At 37.0% G+C, this 17767-nt stretch overlaps 1 protein-coding gene across 9 annotated transcripts in view; it reads right to left on the bottom strand.

Annotated features, from left to right (window-relative positions):
• Window positions 1–17767, bottom strand: part of CDC42BPA (CDC42 binding protein kinase alpha) — a 183434-nt gene that overhangs the window by 108678 nt on the left and 56989 nt on the right. For all 9 annotated transcript variants that reach the window (XM_066546193.1, XM_066546186.1, XM_066546189.1 and 6 more), the window contains exons 3-6: window positions 16283–16374; window positions 10078–10161; window positions 5654–5749; window positions 992–1140 (exon numbers count right to left, since the gene is read on the bottom strand). In XM_066546193.1, coding sequence (XP_066402290.1) covers window positions 992–1140; window positions 5654–5749; window positions 10078–10161; window positions 16283–16374 — 421 coding nt within the window. The remainder of the gene's footprint in view (window positions 1–991; window positions 1141–5653; window positions 5750–10077; window positions 10162–16282; window positions 16375–17767) is intronic.

Here is a 17767-nt window from a genome sequence, read left to right as displayed (position 1 = left end):
AAATAAAACACAGCCCAGTAACACACCAAAACCAACCACAATACACGTTTTGGACAAAAAGAACACCCTAAAACCAACCCTACTTTCCCCCTCACACCTTTTTTGCAGTGAAGCAGCCAAGTGGGAACAGTAAAAGAAGGCATGGTTAGTACAGACTCTAATTAAGAGCCATAGATGGATGTATCAAACGAGCTCATTCTGCCAACTTAATGATTCAGCTTAAAGAACTGGGAGTTTTCCTCCTGACTTCTGTCAGAGTCAAGTACATCTGTTGAGTGCATTTGAAGATTCTGCCTCTTGTAAGATAACCTTTTCCTCTGCACACAAGAATTACCACTGAGTTCAGCAGACAATGATCACAGAAAAGATAATGCTAGTTTTGTGGAAGAATCAAACATGGTCTCCAAAAAAGCTAGAACACAAATGACTTATATATATATATACATATATATACATATATATACATATATATATACACACACAACAAGGGAAAGGTAAGTACCACAATTTTTAAGTACTTCCATTCATTTAGCTGTCCTCACTTGATTTTCAAGACAACACCCTTAAGTCCAAAAGAAAATGCTGAAAAAAAATTCAAAAAGCAGACAGTGCTGTGTTTTCAGCTTCAGTATAAATCGAATAGATTAATGAAGAAACAGAATTTCAGCTTTCAATAAACCTGCTCAAAGTTGATCACATTTCACAAACAGGTTTCCAGTTTTGCTTTTATAAATTATGGATCGTTAACTCTCAAGGACTCCAGTGTGCAAGGGTCATGAGATGCATGTGGAGGCTCATTCAGGTCTCTGACCAGATGTACAAGTTTATTAACAGCTCCAATAACCACAACACACAGAGAGATTGGTTCTATTGTGCTCACTAACACAGCAAGCACTTGTTACCCACTTAAAATCTTCTAACAGGAACTAGTTTCACTCCGTCAAGTAGCTCTCCATAACTCCAATAGGAATTTGGAGCTCTACTTACTTACCTGTGAACATAATGCAACTGATGAACTGAATCGATGGCTATCACCATTTCAGCCAAATAAAAACGAGCCATATCTTCAGGGAGTCTGTCCTCAAACTTGCTGAGCAATGTAAGCAGATCTCCTCCAACATAGTAATCCATAACCAGGTACTATGGAGTGGAAACAGTAAGAGAACAGAGTGAGGGGAAAAAAAATCACAATTTATTGAGTGAATAAAAGACTAAATATTCATTAAGCATAAAAACTAATTCACTGCAAAAATTATTATGGACATAAAAAAAAAACTAACCAAGATGCTCAGTGCTCTGAAAACAGCAGTCAGTTCAGCTGCAGTTTAGCATTTAGCCTACTTGAATAATTTTCATATTTATACCTCCCCAAATACAGTAAGCCTCATGACAAAATAGTATTAACTTCATCCACAGTCCCATCACCAAACATGAAATATTTAGATCCTCTGGATTCCCTTATGAAAACAATGCCCTTTGTTAGAAAGCTAAAGGAGTAAAGGTTTTAAGTACAGACCTATAAAAATGAACCAAGTGTGTAAATTTGTAATCTCATTTATGTTGCACTAATTTCCAAGGCTTTCCCTTCCCTTTCTTCCTACCACCTTCTTTTCCCATTAAACAAATTACTTTGGAGAGCAAAGTTTTTAGATTATTTAGAGGTGTATTTCTGATCTAAAGACTATTTAGATTAAGGCAAAGTCTGAGAGACTTCCAGTGACCCACAGCATAATTCCAGAAACTGTTGACATTGCACATGATTCAGGACCTGGCAACATAAAATACAACATGTCACCTTCTCTAATTGAAAGGATGGAGAAAAATATTGATTTCTCATATATTAATGAAACATAAAACTTGCCAGCCATAAAAGTGGATGCAAGGACTTTAAAGAAATCAGAGCCTTTCTGCATTTTACTGTATTTACAGAATAAAATGCCACTTCTTTTAGCAACATAATTAAAATTACTGGAAAAAGTGAAACTTAAGTGTGAAATTCAGGATTAATATATTTTAGCCTAGTTTAGTTTGTTTTTAATTATGAAACAGTGCCTGAAAGGCTAAATGGGGGAAAGAAAAAAATCAAATTAATTATAGTTAAAGAACTAATTATTAACATTCTAATTTAACACACACTGCTAAAACATTACTTTCAAACATCACTGTGGACAGGTTAGTTAGAATCACAGAATAGCCTGAGCTGGAAGGGACCCACAAGGATTACCAAAGTTCAGCTCTTGGCCCTTTACAGGACAGCTCCAAGAATCAAATCACACCCCTGAGAATGAATTTCCACTAGACTCCCTCAAAGTCTTTGCTTAGAGCTCCAGTCTGTTTCCAGGAAGGCAGCCTAACTGCATTTGAAGCAGTGACTCTTAAGAAGACCATAAATTATATAAAAAAATTGAAAAGGTAATAATAAAAACCCCAATTTGTTTCTTTAAAATTCTGAAAACACAGCCTAAAGGGACTATTTATATTAGTTGCCCTTACATGTTTGCCTTTCCCATTTTCAGAAAAAGACACTAAAATATGAATTAAAAAAATCTGCAAAATTATGCCATCTCTAGGGAAGTTGAGGGGCAGGCAGAAATCTTACACCTTTTTCTTTTCCCTCATATTTTCCATAACAATAAAGGAGATGAACAAAGATTTTAACAGCTTGGTACACAATAACATGGGCATCCTCATTGATTCCAAGTGCATTAGAAAGTAAAAAAGGCATTTCCACAAGATTTTAAATGTGTTGATAGTCAAATTTTCATCTGTTGCTTTGTGACAGGAATAATGAAGTTCTTAAATTATGCTCGCAATCCTTATGGAAGATAAATATCTTCTATTCAGGGTGCTCCTGCACTCCTTCAGGAATAAGACTGATAATATAAATTTCTTGGTTTTTACAGTTTTAGAAAATGCATTAAGCCTTTGGAAATTCAGATACTGATTACTAAGTGATGCATTGCACAGACATCTCCAAGAGCTGAATTTATTGCTTTGAATGTATATTGAAAAAAAACTCTTCAGATTTTCCTAACTGATGTGGGATCTCTGCACTCATTCTTCAGCACTTTGAAAACCTCTACAACTCAGCTACTGGATATAGCAAAATAATGAATTTTGTCTCTTAAAACACAGGATTCTGCACCTCCTCCTAAATTTGCAAGAGCAACATAGTAGCCTAACAACACAGAAACTTTCAACTCCTTGAATAAGCCAACACCTAAACTGTAACTCAGGGTATTAGGCTGTGCAAATGAAGCTAAATACATGTGTAGGAATTACAGTTAAATCTAAAAATGAAATTTTACATTTAAAAATTCCATCAAATATCCAATGTCAAATATCCAGGTTCTTATAAAAATAGGGGTTTTTTAAAGCCTTAAAAATACTTTCTAAATAATAATAATAAAAAATACTTTCTAAATGTACACAATCATCCAGATGTATCCAAGTCTCAAATATTTCTCAAAATACTACTGTATGACAGCACTATCTTTCCAAGAGAAAGAAAAAGCATAGATTTAAGAACTCTAAATTCTAGTAGCTGGTGGAAACTTAACACAGGAATTTAATCCCAAATCACAGATTGATTTGGAATGGAAGGGACGTCTTCAGACCTCATCTGCTCAAGTAGGGTCAGCTAGAAAAGGCTGATGATGACTGTCTCCAGCTGGGGTTTGAGTATCTTCCAATAAAGAAGGGTTTTCTTGGGTTCTGATGAAACTCCATGGATTTCAGGTTGTACCCATTGGCTCCTGTCCTCCCACCAGGCACCGCTGGGAGGAATCCAGCTCCCTTGTCTCAATTCCCTCCATGGGGTGTTTACACACACTGATGATAACCCCCCTTTCCATCCTACATTTACTTGGGCTGAAGAATCCCAGCTCTCCCCACAGGAAGGATGCCCCAGTGCCTCAATCATCTTTCTGGCCTCCCAACAGACTTGCTCCAGTAGCTCCATCTCTCTTTTGCCCTGGGGAGGTCAGACCTGGACACAGCACTTCAGGCGCAGAGCTGAGGGGAGAGGAAGGACCTCCCCTGACCTGCTGGCAACACTTTTCCTTGAGCCCAGAACACTCCTGGCCTATTTTACTGTAAGAGTGCATTGCTGCCTCATGGCTAAGCTTGTTATCCACCAGGACCTCAAGTAAAGCTGCTTTCCAATCACCTGGGCCCCTGCATGTACTTGGTTTCTCTTATTATAAAGCCTAGATGCGGGGCATTGCCTTTCCCTTTGCTGAAATTCATGAGATTTCTCTCTCTCCAGTTTGTTGAGGTCCATCTCAGGGCAAGCAACAGTCACTGCACAACCACATCTACTGCTCAATCTACACAGATTTTTTTTTTTTTAAAGGCCACTTGTGTTACACACAATTTCAATAAAAAGCACATGGAGAACTAGTGATGATACAAACTCTCAGTATCTCTTATATTTTGTCCAGCAGGCTGCAGAACTAGCTCCTGTCAGCAGACTATCAAAGATGAAGAACATAACCTGCTCTGTGCTTAGTGAAAACAAGGAAACTGGCAGGAATAAAACAAATTCTAGCAGGCTACTCTGGAATATATAATATTTTCCTTGAAATGCTCTTAATGATAAGATCAGAATTACACAATACATGAGATTATTTTTACTGTCCACATTAACAAAGCTGGCTGGGAGGTATTTACGCCAACAGTTGGACTTACAAATGCAGAGCCCCATTTCTATAAAAATCTACCAAAATCCATGGATCCCCAGGCATCTGAATTGACAGAAGAAAGTGCAATATAATGGCAAAAACCACTACGGGTCTGCAAGAGTTCCCTGTATGGCACTTTTTGTATTGGACACACTGGGAGGAAAAAACTACTGTGGTTGTACAGTAGATAATAATAAAAAAAATTATTAGAATTGTTAATGATAGAGAATCCAAAGCACAGGGCAATAAAACCCAAATAATCCAAAGCCATCAATGCAAAGTTGTTTACTTTTTCAGGTATAAATTCTACCAAAACTGTATCACAATCAAAACATTTTTTAAGTGGGAAAGGTTTTATAGAAAATTGGCCACTTTTCCACATTAGTTTCTTTTTGCAAGTCATTCAAAATACTCAAAAATAAATAACAAAAAAAAGAGACATTTTAATCTACAACTACAGCTTCCAACTCTTATTTATGAGCATTTAGAGGCATTTTTCCTGCTTTATTGTTTTGAGACAGTTTACTGAGTTTAAGTCCTCAAAATAGTAAGTTGTTTCAAAAGAGGTCTACTCCCAGTTTCTCTCTGTAAAACTGTAATCAGCATAGTTAATCATGAAAAATTAAAATAGAAAATCTATGTTAGTAAGAGCACTTTCAATTTTACGAATCCAATTAAACTGGAATGACAAATTATAAGAAAGAATATGCAGATAAGACCAAAGTTTATCAACAAATGCAAAGTGGTTTAGAAAACAAACCAGCCTTCCTGAGGTATTTATAGCAAAACTTTCAAAGTTTCTGACCAATCTCCACCCTTCAGAATTTTATGGAAAAATCACAGATCCTCACATGGTCTGGATGGTCCAGAACACAAAATTAACAAATAAACTACTTTTCTGTCTCAAACCAAAACCAAGACTCTGCATTTCCACACACACATATATATAAATATATAAAAGCAACACTCACTAAATAGTTTTCATCCTGGAATGCATAATGTAATGTTGTGATCCACTGGTTATCTCCATTCACTAACACATCTCTCTCTTCTCGAAAACAGGCTGTCTGAAGGGGAGAAAAATAATTATAGACTTTAGGTAAAATATATAAAGAAAAACATTTAGCAAGTTGACTGTGTTTTGACATTATATTTGGGGGGAAAAAAATCAAAACTGCCTCTCAGTTAAAAAGTTAATTTATTACACTATCCAAATATGACAAAATCTAAAAAGAAATAGATATGAGAAGTGACCACCTTCTTGAAATTTAAGCAGTTGTACTTTCTCTGTACTGTTAAGTGAGGCAAAGGGATAAATAAGATGTTGCTTCCCATCATCTAAAATGTCAAAATCCTGATGTATCAATAATGACAGGATGTATGATTAAGACAAACAATCAATAATGGCATTAGATAATTGTAACTGCTCTAGGAGTCAGCTGGAATCTGGAGTCTTGTGTTGCTGTTTTATCTCATCATGGTGTTAGCCTAGTTTTACACGTGAGTTCTCACACACAGTTCTTTTCATTTGAAAGTAGCTGCCAATAACACCATGTAGTCATCACTTGATAATCATTAACCACTTTCTCCACACCCCTTGCTCTGGAAAAGCAGGGAGAAGCAAATATTGCTCTTGTCAGGTATAAGCTGTTGGTCAGATATCCCAAGAGGTTTCCCCTCAATACACTGGAAAGCAAAACAGGAGGCAAGAGGTGCCTTCATATCAAGTGGAACAGAGGAGGGACAAGAACTGCCCGCAAATGTTTTAATTGTGGAACACAGGTTTGTACGAAACAAAAGAAGGTAAAATGTGAAGAAAATAACTAAGTGCAAAGCAGCAAGGCATTTAATCCAATGAAGGTCCTGCAACTTGCCCTGAGTAGTGAAAAAAATATCTCAGCAGAAACAACTTTGCAGAATAACAGACAAAAAATGACCAAATAGATGAAAAGCCAAAAAGAAACTATAGCAAAGAAATCCCATAAACATTTGAAGGAAGTGAATTCTGAAGTGAATATCACAAGAAAACAAAAAGCACCAAATAACAAAGCCAACACACAATTTTGTTCAGAAAAAAAGAGATCTAAACAATAGTGCAAAGGAAAGAATAATATTGTACAGGCTCTGTTTAGAAGGCAGATGGAGAGTTTGAGAAAAACACAGACCATATTTTATTCCAGCACACTCTGCTCTTCACAAAGATGTTTCATAATTTTGAACCCTGCTCTGTCTCTTCCATCTCCGAGACAGCTAAGTTTAAAGAAAATTCAAGCCTTTGCTTTTTATTTTTTCAGTTTGATTTCCAAATCCAACAGGAAAAGAGCAGACTTCTGGCATGGCTTTTGCTGGTTGTGAGATTTGGAAAGTGAAGAATGAAAAGTGAAACATCATTTGAGATTGAGATATGCACAAGAATACATGCAGCAAAAACAGAGCAGCAAGTAACTCCTTCCTCCAAGCAAATAAACCATCACAAGTCCTTTTTTTGGTGAATACAGTGAGTAAGAACTATGCAGACCAGGAAAAATTAAGATGACATACTTGAATCATTGCACAATGCAGGAGATAAATCAGTGAAATCTGAGAAAATAACAAGACATACTTCAAACAAATACCTTCAAAGATTATTGAATGAAAAATAGACTTGGGGTAGGAGAATGAGCATGGATCATCTTCAGAAGCAAGAAAAGCTGTTTGACGTTTCAGCTTGATTTTTCTCCTTCCTTATTTGTAAACTTTTGAGATATTTCAGAGAGAAATAACTACGAACTCTTGTTTTCACAAAGATAAATAACAGGTAGTTTTCTACTTGTTATGACACAACTAATAGAACTGGTTACTAAGAGTTTATGTAATTCCACTTGTTTTTGCCATGATTTGACAAAAGACTGTGCATTCCTTGAGCACTCCAGACACCCACCTCTGGGCAGCATGCCTAGAGCTGAAGCAACAGCTACTACCACAGTAGATCACAGCTGAGAGTTGAAGAGGCAAAACAAAAAATCCAGCAACAACAAAAAGAGACAGTAGCAGTGCTTCTTTTAATTACTGTAACATGGCTCAGTCGGGCTTTTTTAAAATTAACCCTTTTTTTGTGCCTTCCATTATTCCAGCATTACATTTCATCTTCCCTAGGCATTCTCCTTGAACTGTTGGCAGAGCCCTCCAGAGGTCATCTGATCCAGCTCTGCCACAGCAAAGCCAACTCAGTGCCGTGGTCGTATCTCTCCTGTTATCGTGGCCTTCAAGCAGCAAAGAATTCGACCTGCTCTGCTGTTGGGTGCTCATGTCCTCACAGCTCAGAGTCAGCACCTCCTGGGGATGCTGACTGCTTCCACGGTGCCTGGTATTTGTCCTGGTCTCTCCTGAGCCTCATCTGGCACCGGCAGGGCACACGTGTAACTCTAAGTGACTGTCAACGCTCAGGGTGACGGGTCTGGGGGTGTCACAGCAAGATGTCACACACTTCCAGGTACTCCTTGTATCAGTAACATTCCCAGCTCTACATCCCATCTCAACAGTGGCAAGCATTTGGAAAATTTATCCTCTGTTATTATACAGAAAAAGAACACTGACTTTGCAACCTGTGTAATTTTACAGTAACAAAGTTTTTGCACTCAGAGCTTGCAGTCCTCAACCTTACTCCGGCATTCTCAACCCTCTTTTGAGTACATACTCTCTTTCTGCTTTTACAAATTACTCCCACTTTCCACACTCTTGACACATATGTTCATTAACACATAGAATATGAATATATATATATGAACATATAGATCTATCTATACACTTGTGGTTTTGGACTGCATGATTTTCCTGTGCATCTCATGTTAGTGCAGCACACTGCTAAAAGAGCAAAAATGGGTCATTTTCCCCATCAGCAGTAAGAAGAGCACTCATGAATGTTTAAAAATGACAGGTTACAGTTGCTAAAGGTCATGCTTTATAATGCATTTTCACTCCAGATGGTTCTCTTTCCACTATATACCCGTGGGTTACAAATACATGGAAAAACATTGCTGTAATTCTTTTTAGGCTAACGGTTCAGACTTTCAGAAATTCAGCTGGACCCATGGGAAGAGTATTTTTAATACCTTGCATAGAGAAAAATTTTTGAAACCTATTTATAACTGTATGCTAATGAAAAGAAACAGTTTTCAAACTCACTTTAAAAGGGTACATTTAAAAATAGAGTGGAGCTTTATTCCCGGTCTCTTCTTTTTCAGTGAAATAATAAAACTTACAGTAATGACATTTGTCTTGGAGAGAAATACCTCTTTGTATCAAGACTACTGCCAGATTGCTCAGTATCTGAATAATTTCTGGATAAAAAGGAAACACATTGTGCACATCTAACCACAATCTGCAAGCCATTTATACTTCTTAATGTGATAACATTTTCATTAAAAGAGACAGGATGTGCACACATCAGAAATTGGCTTTAATTTGTCTGAATATATTTTTTTAAGAGTGTGATGGTTTCCCATTGATCTCACTTCCTACCAAGATGTAATTAAAACATAAATGAGGAAATCAGAATAAACTTGGAAGCAGTTGAACAGCAAGGCAGTCTGAGAGCAGCAAAGTTGAGGTCTTCAAATAAAAACTATATATTTATGAGCATATTTTTAGTATGCATAGATGAAGAATTTCAAAGCAAATTAGAGAGTTAGATACATGTTCCATCTAAAATTAATACACAAGTATTCAGGTGCAGGCTGCATTTAATAAGCTTCCTTTCAAAGGAATCCAGGGGAAATATACCAAGGATTTGTGAAGAGCAGAGTTGTACAAAGAAAGTAGACAGCTAAGGCAAAAGTAAGGCTGGTGAAGGAGCTGCTCCACCTTTTTCAGACACAAAATGGACTCCAGCTATAATGAGGAACTTTTTATCACATATTTTTGCAGATGAACATTTTTAGAAAACAGGCATTCTAATTAATTTGAAACTTTTATCTTTCTGATTTTTCAATCCACTCATTGGGCCTTTACTAAGTTCTAACTACTGAGAAACTAATTGACTTGATGAGCTATAGCTCAGCAATTACCTTCTTATAGCTCAGTAGTTACCTTCCACCATGGAAAATACCTGCTAAAGACTACATTCCCAACTGGAACAAATGCATTAAAAGATCACTTGTGCAGTTGGTAATTTTTGGACAATTACAGAAAAGGCCTAATGTAAAAAACATTCAGCCCCACAGAAGTCAAGATTCCAGGACATTTAAACCCTTCTGATGAATTGCTTTAGGCTTATTTAATTTTTTTTTATACTGCCAGTAAATAGTGAAGCACTTCCTCCATCCCTCTAATAAACATGGAGACTTGGGGACAGACAAATGACAATTCAGCAAAGTAAGAGGGGACACAATCATGCAAAACATTACTGCAATCTTACTTCAGCTCTCTTCAGCATCTCCCACTTATTAAGTATCTTCATGGCAAAAACTTTATCTGCATTTTTCAGTTTTACTACTGCAACCTGGAAAAAGGAAATGAAAGACAAATAAGTTACAACAAGAAAATACATATTGTTTTCATTTTTATGTAACCTTGCAGTTTTGGAGGTTTTTTCAAGTATTCTGGATACATTTTTACTATGCACAAAATACCACACCATCAAAACAGAAACACCTCAATAGTACAGAAAAATTCCAAGTTCATTGTAAGCTTTCCTTATGTATCACACTTTCCCTAGGTATAATTTTTTTTCTAGGTGACTGTCAAAGAAAACTGGCATTTCTTAGCATCACACTTCTTGCTGTATCATAATGACATGAAGCTCTCTGGCTCTATGCTTTATATTCCTGGACTTCAGTGCTACACACTTATTTAAACTTTAGAGCCCTCAACAAAAAGGTAACAGCACAGCAGCTTCTAAATCAAGATAAACAATGTGGTTTTGGTTTTAAAAACAAATAAAACTGCAGATTTGCCATAAAGCAACTTCCACTCTCGTTTCAAATCATGCACTAGATTTTCTTCAAAGATAGTATGACTTCACATTTTTCCACCTGAAGTTCAATGAGTTCTTTATGGTATCTGTTGTAAGCAACAGGGAAACAGTAAAATGCACATTTTCTAGAAAAGTAAGACTTAACAAAACAAGCCAGCCCAGCTGCCTCTCCTCTCCTCATAGCTTCTGAAACATTAGATGCCATAGGCCTCTGTAATAATAAATTAATGAAGTTCACTGACACCATCCTTTTCTAAGAATATTAGTTTTGTTTAGCTATAATATAAGCTAGCATAGAATATTTTTAGGAAAGAGGGAAGGCAGAAGTTTACACAAACTTGTTTTCACAGTTCAGGATTCCCTGGGTATGGAAAGCTCAGTGTCTTAACCCAAATGGGTATAAAAGTGCCACAAACTCAAAGCTGCTGATCAGAACTAGACCAGCATTATCATCCCAACTACAGTAAAGTTCAACAATCACTACATTTTAACAACCATTCTGCCTCTTCCCTTTCAAAGGAATTTTAAAACTAAAGCAAATAAAAGTTTATTCCTGTGTGCATCTGGTTCCAAAGCAACATGCTGTCCCACAGATTATCATCATCTTCATCTTGCAGGCCAGTGACAAAAAAAAAATACCAAGGTTGAATCCTACATTCCTTTCACCTCTCTCATAATCAGTAAACCAGCAATGTGTGAAGACAGTGATAACAGAAAAGAAAATACAGGATCAGACAGTTTGAAGGAAGTGTCATGCAAACCTCTTTGAACCATCTTCAGATGTGTCATCAGCTGCAACAGCCTCACAAACGAGGCAAAAGCACAGGCTGAAGGACTGCAATACTCTGCTGTCTAAACCAATGTGTATCTCACAGTGTGCCTCTTGCCTAGCTACAGAATCCCAGACCAAGCAGCTATCACTTCCCATATGTACATTATCAGCCCTGCTCTTGACACTGCTGCCTTCTGGGGTTGCAGGGAGAGGCAGTGGCAGGGAGATAAAAAGAAGATATAAGACAGAAAGGTATTACATTTATTTGTTTAAACTAGTATATGGGCTGAAATTTTTAAAGGTTACCTCACATGAGGTTCAAGTTCAGATTTAGACTCCATCAAGGAATTTTCAGATTTGAAAAACAAAAATGGATTATTACTTTAGCCTATAATATAATAACTTTAATTCATAAAGAATGTTTCTGTGGTGTGCATGGTAACCCAAGAGAATCACCTTTTTTTTTTGAGGGAAAGATGAATCTTTTGCAGTGATACACAGCCCAGAGTGTGGATTTGATCTTGATTATCCTTTTGCTATACTATCTAAATCTTAGAGGCTCTGGCAAGCCATTACCTGTATCAATTTCTAATGAGAAATAGCAAGAGGAGAAAGCCTCAAAATTGCACCTTATCAGTATTCAAACTGTATCCCACATGACTAGGATAACAGGGACACCCTTGGCGATGCAGCCTGTGGTATGAAGCTACAACGTAGCTGTGCCCCAAAGACCTTTAAGTGTTTTGGGACTCTTGCTGGGAAAAATTAAAAGGCTGCTGCTACTAAAGCTGAGTAGCTCCTGCTGTCCAGCATGGGAAATAAGTTTTTCCCCACCATTAACCACTGGAGTAGAGGCAGCCAGAGGCAGAAGACAACACAAGTATTTCAAGGCCAATTTCAGGAATTCATTTCTTGCCTGTAGCATGCTCAGTGCAAGGCTGTGCTATTCTGCAAAGGACTTGCTTATTGAAAGACACCCAGTAAGACTGCACAGCTGCCTAAATTTCCAGTCTCCCATTCAGCAACCACTTGCACACAAGTGCAGGAGCTACAGCACTGCCTTTGGTGAGGATCTGGAACACCCGCCCTCTGTGGCATGAACAAGGGCTTGGTACCTTCTGCAAATGTGTAACAGCCCTGAAGACTGACTAAAGAACAAAAATAGACTCGTGTTTACCAGCTGTGTTTACAATCAGTCTGAAGCTTTTAGTCTTAGTGAAAGCCATTAATGTTATTCCATATCAATAACCACCACACACAAAAGATCACAGACATCATCATCATCTTTCTGCAATCACAGCATGTTTTTGGGGGTGTCTCAGTGCTTTATGAAAGTGAATTCCAAAATGCTTATTCCAAGACTGTGAAAGTAAAACCTGACACTTCAGCACTGAGCAGACTGATGCAGTTTCTAATTGTAACAAAAAATTCTGAATCATGATTACAAATCTAGGCAGTGTTTACATATACACAGAGTATTTACTACCTACACAAAGGCACAAATACAGACTGAGTTTTGTTTTGATCTTTTCCCTTCCCTAGCAAAGCTGTCAAGACTGAAGAAAGAGTAAACACTCCTAGTGATCCTGAAGTGTCTTGCTACTGGAACTTCTAAAAATTAGACTTTTTAAAGGCTGGTATTTTTTTTAAATTTTATTTCCCTGTGAACAGCCAAAAAAAAAAAAAATTGGTATGTGCTGATGTAAACATCTTGGGTTTAGCCAGATATGAAGTTTTTTTTCCTCTTCTTCCAACCATTTTCCATATTTCCCACAAACAGCAGTCTAGTTTGGCATGCTGTCAGACACCTTCTGCCCCAAGCTTGGCTATTTGTCTCTGTGATATTTGTCTGCACTTTCCCTTTGCTTAAAAAGCAATAGCCTTTTACAGGAAAAAAAAAACCCTAGAATAGAAGCTATTAAAGTTGAAAGAGAAAGAAAAACAATAAAAGTAGAAAAGAAGATTCAGCATTGGTTTTCTTGTCCAGCAAGAACAAGCAGACAAGAAAGAATGTTACTGTTCATAACTGTATGACAAAAGTTAGGAGTAACTAGCTCATTCTCAAGGTACAAAACTCATCATCTTCAAAATATCAACAACATAACAACCTAATATTTGCTAGCATAAGCATGCACTGATTTTTTTTTTCAAAGCTATAACAGAATCAACTGAAAATTCTGGTATTAGATAGAACTTTCACTAAACTGCACTTTTATACTGCTGAGGGACACCACTAAGAGCTGTTGCCCAGTTGCTTCACCTTTCCTAGCAGCATTTTTCAGCTTCCAAGTTTAAAGTCTTTTTGTTTTGAGTTCGGTTTTTCAAGCCCTGCTGCTCAAAGCCAGCACAATGAATTGCTTGAAGCCCGCATTATTAATTTTACCATGATAATCCTGCTCCTCCCCCAAGCAAAACATCTGTGTTTTCTAAAGACAGCACTCTTACATATAATTGTAAATAAGTAAATGCATGCATGGAGAGGGAAGGGGAATGTGAATAATTTGACAAAAAGGAAGCCTTTTCAGAAGGCAGAAAACAGGGTAAGGGGGAAAACAAAAACTAGGAACAATGAACTCTTACAGTTATAAGCAATAACTAGTTTAAACTACTTTTTGTCTGCATTAAACTTGTAAAAACAAAAAGGGAAATATTTCTTGACTATGCAAATTGAAGAAATTGAGTAGCGTAAAATCAAAATAAGAACAAGTCTGAGACTGTGCCAAAGAAAACTTGCACTAACTTTGTAGTCTACAGAATTTCAGAATTATGTTGATTCAGGAGACAAAAATTACCCCTCCCAGTAACCTAGAGCAACCTTGGTCTCATTTATAGTTTGCTGGAAAGAAAATACATTCTTTCAGATTTCTTAATCTGTCTCAGTAAATACAAGTATTGTGCAATTTAATATTAATATAGTTTTTTGTGGTTTAAGTAGCAGTAAAATTTGGTGGTCCTTTTTTCAATTTTCCTCAGATATTTACTGGTTCTTTTACAGAAAAATTAGCAATTTCATCCAGAACTTCTTTTCTAAGACAAATGTCTGTGTAGAACTTGTCTTTGCTAAGCCAGCAAGACACGTATCCTTCCAAATATTTATTAAGAACATAAAAACCCAAACATCTTCACTGAAAGAGCTTCATTTTTCCCCTTACTGAAGATTTTGACAATTAATAGAGTCAAGTTATCTTCCTCAGATAAGGAATTAGAAAGAAACACTGTTCCTAGAAGAGAAGACCTAAGCAATCACACAGACTGTCCCCAGAAGGGGACAGGGAAAGTTACATTCTCACTGTTCATGGGATGATTCACCACAAAGAACTTCCTGAGAAAGAAGTGGTTCTTTGTGGTTCAGCTGCTGTGGTTCAGCTGCTGTGGAGCTTGATGCTGATTTAGCAGACAAAAATGACTTCTCTTAAAAACACAATATAAGGCAGGTTTCATGCATGATCCTCCTGACAAGAAGGCACCAACATCAGCGATTTTTCTTACATTTAACACAGCCTGTAACTCAGCTGCAACTCCTATGGTAGCACTGACCAAGGCTAATCTTTTAAGCAGAAGTGTTTACATCAAAATGGAGATTGCAACATTCTCTGTGGCAGAGGTTTAGACTAAAGATAAATCATCCATGAGTAACTTCAGCCATCAGTCTCCTTTATAAAGAAGCTTTACTCCAGATGGACCAAAATCAAGACTGATAAAGCAGCTAAATAAATACTACCTTTTTTGTTATTTTTACAGCTGCCCAATGATTCTATCTGCACATAGGGATCAGAGTATGTAGTGGCACACACTATAGTAAAAATTCCTCTTCCTAACATACTACCTACAGGGGTCTGCTCTCCCACAATCACAGACCAGCAAAGACTGATCTTCACTCAAGATGCAAACACGTAAGTGAACCTGAGAACATCTCTTCTCTGTCACATGCCAGAGCCTCCAGAAACCCTCTCCTGTCACAGAGAACTTCCATTTCCAAAGGCAATCAACACTTTGATCAGTAAATCTTTTTCTTATTCTTTGGGTTTAAGTTCATGTGCATTTTCAGGAAGTATGGAGTACCTCCTGCAGAGACTTTACACACTACCCACATCTGCAGTATATTTAGCCATGAAAAACTCAAGGCACTGCTGTACATTAGATTGCTCTTCCTACAGGGTACTGCATGAAAAACAAAGCTCATGCACCCAAAAGAATTAAGAAAAATGGGGCAGAAAGCTAACATTTTAAAGTTTCCTCAACCTAGTGATCAACAGACTTGTCTGGCAAATTCAAGTAAGAGATAGCTTAATCAGAAGCAGTAAAAAATTGTATGGTTTGACAGCAGTAGGTGACAACTGAAAAGGAAAATAACATCTGCTGAAGTCCTTAAAAGAAATACAGGAAAAATATTCAAAAGTTCATTAAAATAGGAAACTCAATTACAGGAAAAGAGATATTTCTCTATGTTGTTGGAATGTCAGTGTCAATATTTGGCTATTTAAGCTGCTGAAAACTACTTTCAGACTGTATAGGTATCAGGAAAATTAGCAATTATTAGACTTCTGTACCATCAGTTACAAACTGATCTCCATCTCCTCACTGGCAAGAATTAGTCAAGCAAATGATTTATCCTCAGGCAGGTGAAACATGGTCTCTGAATCCATCTGATTGAGAGCCTGCTCTCAAAATTCACAAGACTTAAAAAGAGCTGTCAAAGAATGTATAAAACAAAATGTACATGCATCAAACATTAGGTGGGCCTATAATATCCATTATGACTAAATAATGTAAAAACCTGAATACCAGTGTATTGTTATGAACTGTCTCTTCTCCTCAGTGCTGCAGGTCTGCAAGAGAATTATCCAAACCCTTCCACCTCCTTCTCACACATACCTCCCCAAAGGCTCCTCGACCAATCACTTTCAGAATCTCAAAATCTTCTTTATGTAGTCGCATCTGTTTCACTTTAGATGTAAAAGGTTTGGCTGAAACAAAGGGGAAAAAAAAGAGAATCATTAAAAAAACCCAAAAAACAACCCACGCAAAAATCAAAGAACAAGGTAACAGTAACACAAAATAGATACAATCAGAGGCCTAAAACCAAGGGATCATTTTGCTTATACACCTGTTTATCCTAAAGGAATATAATGAAGTTTAAAGCTAGAAATAATGAAGTAAGAACTAAGTCAAAACTGCTGTGAGAAAAAGGTTTACAAAGTAAGCTTGCTTTTCGCCTTCTTTTAATTAAAAAAAATGGAGTCAAGCTGACTGTATTTTTCCACAGACTTTTGAGTTCACAGACATCCACTGAATCTGTGCTATATAATTCTGGTTGCAAAAGCAAAGTCTAATATAATGAGTTCACTGTGGACAATATTAATTGTTTTGCCAATCAGCCACACAATACTGTATTCAATGAGAAATTAAAATGGTAGTAAATGCTAAGTGGAAGGGCAATATTGGCCTACACAATGTATTATGCAATGTTTTTTGAAAAATACTTCTTCAAGGGAACACCTAATAGTCAATTCTTGGTTTTGGAAGCAGGAACAGTTGCACTCAAGACATTATTAACACATTCAGTGAAAAAACTGGGTGCATTTTCAAGTTAAGCTTCATTTCCTTCTCCTTTTCCCTTTCTTTTAAAATATATTTGAAAGCAGTAAGCAAAATAATGTACTGTATTCCAGACAGGTAAAACCCCTGCACTGTTTGCAGTAAAACAGTCTCAGGAGTACTATTCCTCTCTTTTAGCCACATTTAGCACTACAATTAACCAGCCCTGGTTCATTAATACATCTCTGCATGCATGCAAAACAAGTTACTGATAACTCTACATCAAAACATACATAGCGCAACCCTTGGTAAAAAAAAAACTTAAAAATTGAAGCTTTAAGTAATTTAGCAGGAAAAGGATTTCTTTATAAAATTATTGTTCTAAAGGCACGTTCAATGCTTTACACAAATGAAATCCTATTACTAAACCAGATACTTCAGTAAATATGGTTCATACAGGAAGGTTGTATAATCAGAATTGGGATGGGTCTCCAAAACACAAATTCAATTTTTGGCTCAAAGGCAGTCTAGCTCGATGATCCCAAAGAAACAACTTGAGATACTTCACCCAGTTTCACATCTATGAAAAGGGAACATTATTTTTGGAATGGACAAGGCACTGACAATCACACTGCTGAATCACAAAACCCCAAAAAGGCACATTGTAAAGTCACCATTTTACAAGGCCCATAAAACCTTATTAGCTTATGCTTTCAGGGTACAGAGGCCCATCTCTGTCCATTTCTCTCTCTACAGGGGCTGATGGAATCAGTGCAGTTTTATTTGCAGGGAAGAGTTGTGAGAGCCATCGTACTGCAGAAC

Source organism: Molothrus aeneus, chromosome 3 (genome assembly GCF_037042795.1).
Source record: "Molothrus aeneus isolate 106 chromosome 3, BPBGC_Maene_1.0, whole genome shotgun sequence".
Taxonomy (NCBI): Eukaryota; Metazoa; Chordata; class Aves; order Passeriformes; family Icteridae; genus Molothrus; species Molothrus aeneus.
This window is presented reverse-complemented; position numbering and strand designations above follow the sequence as displayed.